General features: G+C 36.0%; 1 protein-coding gene across 1 annotated transcript in view; it reads left to right on the forward strand.

Annotated features, from left to right (window-relative positions):
• RBBP4 (retinoblastoma binding protein 4) overlaps positions 1-2,948 on the forward strand; it is a 14,397-nt gene that overhangs the window by 2,667 nt on the left and 8,782 nt on the right. The window contains exon 3 of the mRNA XM_006894999.1: positions 1,269-1,414. Coding sequence (XP_006895061.1) covers positions 1,269-1,414 — 146 coding nt within the window. The remainder of the gene's footprint in view (positions 1-1,268; positions 1,415-2,948) is intronic.

Genomic DNA, 2,948 nt, shown 5'->3' on the forward strand with positions numbered 1-2,948 from the left:
TTTTGTGTGCGTGTACCGTCAAATCAGATCTGACTGGTACAGGAGGATATTGCGCCTCCTTCTCCGGCAGAGCGTCTGGTGGATTCGAACTGTGTTCAAATTTTATTAGTTTTAATGAACATTTACAGAGATTTTGGGTTTTCATTCATTGTTGCAAGAATTGATGTATTCTTGCTATAAAAGAAAAGAACTTGTCATGTGCATAATTTGGTCTCCATGATATGGACATGAGCATCAACAGTAAAAGAAAAGTCCAGAAGCAGTTACATATTTTGTAAGAGGAAAAACAGTAAAATCAAAACAAGGTGACCTAGAGCAATCGGACTATTATGGACCATATCTAGCAACCAACCAAGGACTCAGATCTCTGCAAATCAAAATATTTATCACAGATAGTTAATAGACTATGGTTCAATTCAGCAAGTGAAAATTGTGGTGTGTCCAGGGAGAAAAATGCAACAGTGAATGACTGGAAACCCTAAGTCTCTGTAAACTTCCATTTAAAGTAATTAAAAAAAAATTGTAGCATGTAAAATTTACTAAAAAGAAGACTGCCACTCTCACAAAAGTATAAAGAAAATGTTTTCCTATACACATCCATAATAAACAGCAGGATGATCAAACATCATGGGGGGGAAAATTATCTGTAAGTTGAGAGAATGTAAGAATAAAAACATAAGGTTTGTAAATTTCACTCGAATCACAAAAAAAATTATTATTCACCCCCTGAAGGCATATAAATAAAATGACTGTCTAGAAATTTAGTGTTACCATCATGACCAGCTGCTCCCATATCCCATATTTGGGGAGTTCACCATTAAGTAATTTCTAAAAATCTGTTTTCCAGTATTAGCTTTGCCACTTAAAACTAGACTTATCATTTTTGGAAGTTATTTTTCCTGATAGTCTTAAATTCATGTCTAATATAATGATAACCTGTATTTGCCAAAAATGACAGGTAAAAAGTTCTCAGTGGTAGTTCAAACTGTTGAAGAATTTGTAACTGAAAGACACTGCAGAGTTCTTGAGAAATAGCTGAATGATTCTTTTTTCCTCAAGGTTACGTTAAATTTATAGACAAATACGAAAATTTATTTTTTGTGTTCAACCCGATGGGGAGTACATTAAAAGTAGAAGATAAGGCTCTTAATGCCTTTATCCTCTCAAAACTGGCTGCAATAATACCTTTTGTGTCTATGCATATCTCATTACCACTGTTTTCAGTTGAGGTTATTAATTTAAATAATGATCATGCATTGCTCTTACAGACCTGAAGGAAAAGATTTCAGCATTCATCGACTTGTCCTGGGAACACATACATCAGATGAACAGAACCACCTTGTGATAGCCAGTGTGCAGCTTCCTAATGATGATGCTCAGTTTGATGCCTCCCACTATGACAGTGAGAAAGGAGGTAGGAATCTTAAATATGAAAGAAAGAGTGGTGTGTGGGATATATTTTTCTATCAGTCATTATCAAAAGGATATAAAGTAGCCTTTCAGTTAGAAATAATTTAAGATTGGGAAAACCTGAGTTTATTTGCAGTGTAGCTGTTAACTTTTATTAGTCTTAGATGTAGAAAATAATTTATTCTTTGCTTCTGCTATAAGTTTTTATTCCTATTGGTGGTATAAGACTCTCTAGAATTAAAGGGGGGAAAAATCTTATCAGATTTTACTGTTGTGTATGCATATATTTTCTACAAGGATAATACTGTATCCATAGGAATAAATTTTACTTGTACAACTGTAAAAACAGTCATATTCTTAGGCACCAATAGTTGCACAGGGTATTTATGGTATTAAAATTTCGTCAGGCATTTGGAGGGCTTAAGAGAGTCCTATAAAAATTAAATTTATATCAGCATTTAATGATATCCTACTTTTGCAAGATAAGCCCTTTCAGAACTTGGAATTGATGTTTTTTAATTGTTGTGTTCGAACTTAAATTATCAGAATCTCAAAGATGGACTTTCATTAAACGTTTTATTCTAAATAATGCTTAATGTTTCTTACCCTAGATATCTCCTGATTAACACAATTTCTTATCTAAATTCTAAGGACTTTAATATATCAGGATTTTAATTGTACAGTTAGTTAATTTGATCTTCTCTCTATGCTTTAGTCTGGTGCAGAGGATTAAGGTCATCAAATGATTTTTATGTCCTTGACTTAAGGATAACAATAAGCTGTGATATGATTCTGTATTCATTGGCTAGGCATTTGTGGTATAAGAGAAAGGACAGTATTTGAGACCCTGTTATTCTGCTCAGTTGTGTGGTTTTGGGTAAATTAGCCTCTCAGAGCCTTAGTAATTTTCTGTTACATGAAGGTAAATTGTCTTTCAGTGGGATGGTTGATTGTTCAGTTATAAAACAAGTATTCTGACTGACTGTCGTAAATTGTAAGAAGAAACATAAAATCCATTATGTTGATTGCCTTGGAGGCACGCATGACTCATAGCAACCCTATGAACAAAAAGCCCCTCCCTCTACAACTATCGACAGTTATCCAGAGGCAAGTTGTTTAGGAAGTGGATGCCACTCCTGCTTCCAGACCTGTCATAGAATGTTATTGGTTGAGTTGCCTGCAATGCATAGCAACCCTGTGTACAGGCAGCCCTAAACCCTTCCCTTTCCTGAGCCTGTCAGTTCACTGATTCTGACACAACAACCCCCATCTTCCCAGTTATTGTATCAGTCCATCTCTTCCCGTAGTCTCCCTCTCCTGCGCTGTCCATCCACCCTTCTGAGCATGATGTCCTTCTCCAAGGACTGATCTCCTGGCCAGTGTCCAAAGTGAGGCAGAGCTTATGTATACTGCATTGAAACGGATGGGGGAGGGAACAATTTAAAAGCAATATGTTATAGGGTGTTGTGATTATCATAAGAGTCCAGAATGAAAGTTGCAGAGTGGAGTGTATTTGGGGTGGGGTTGGGGGGGGGGGG

This window comes from Elephantulus edwardii, unplaced genomic scaffold, assembly GCF_000299155.1.
Source record: "Elephantulus edwardii isolate Elephantulus edwardi_28Jun2011 unplaced genomic scaffold, EleEdw1.0 scaffold00152, whole genome shotgun sequence".
NCBI lineage: Eukaryota > Metazoa > Chordata > Mammalia > Macroscelidea > Macroscelididae > Elephantulus > Elephantulus edwardii.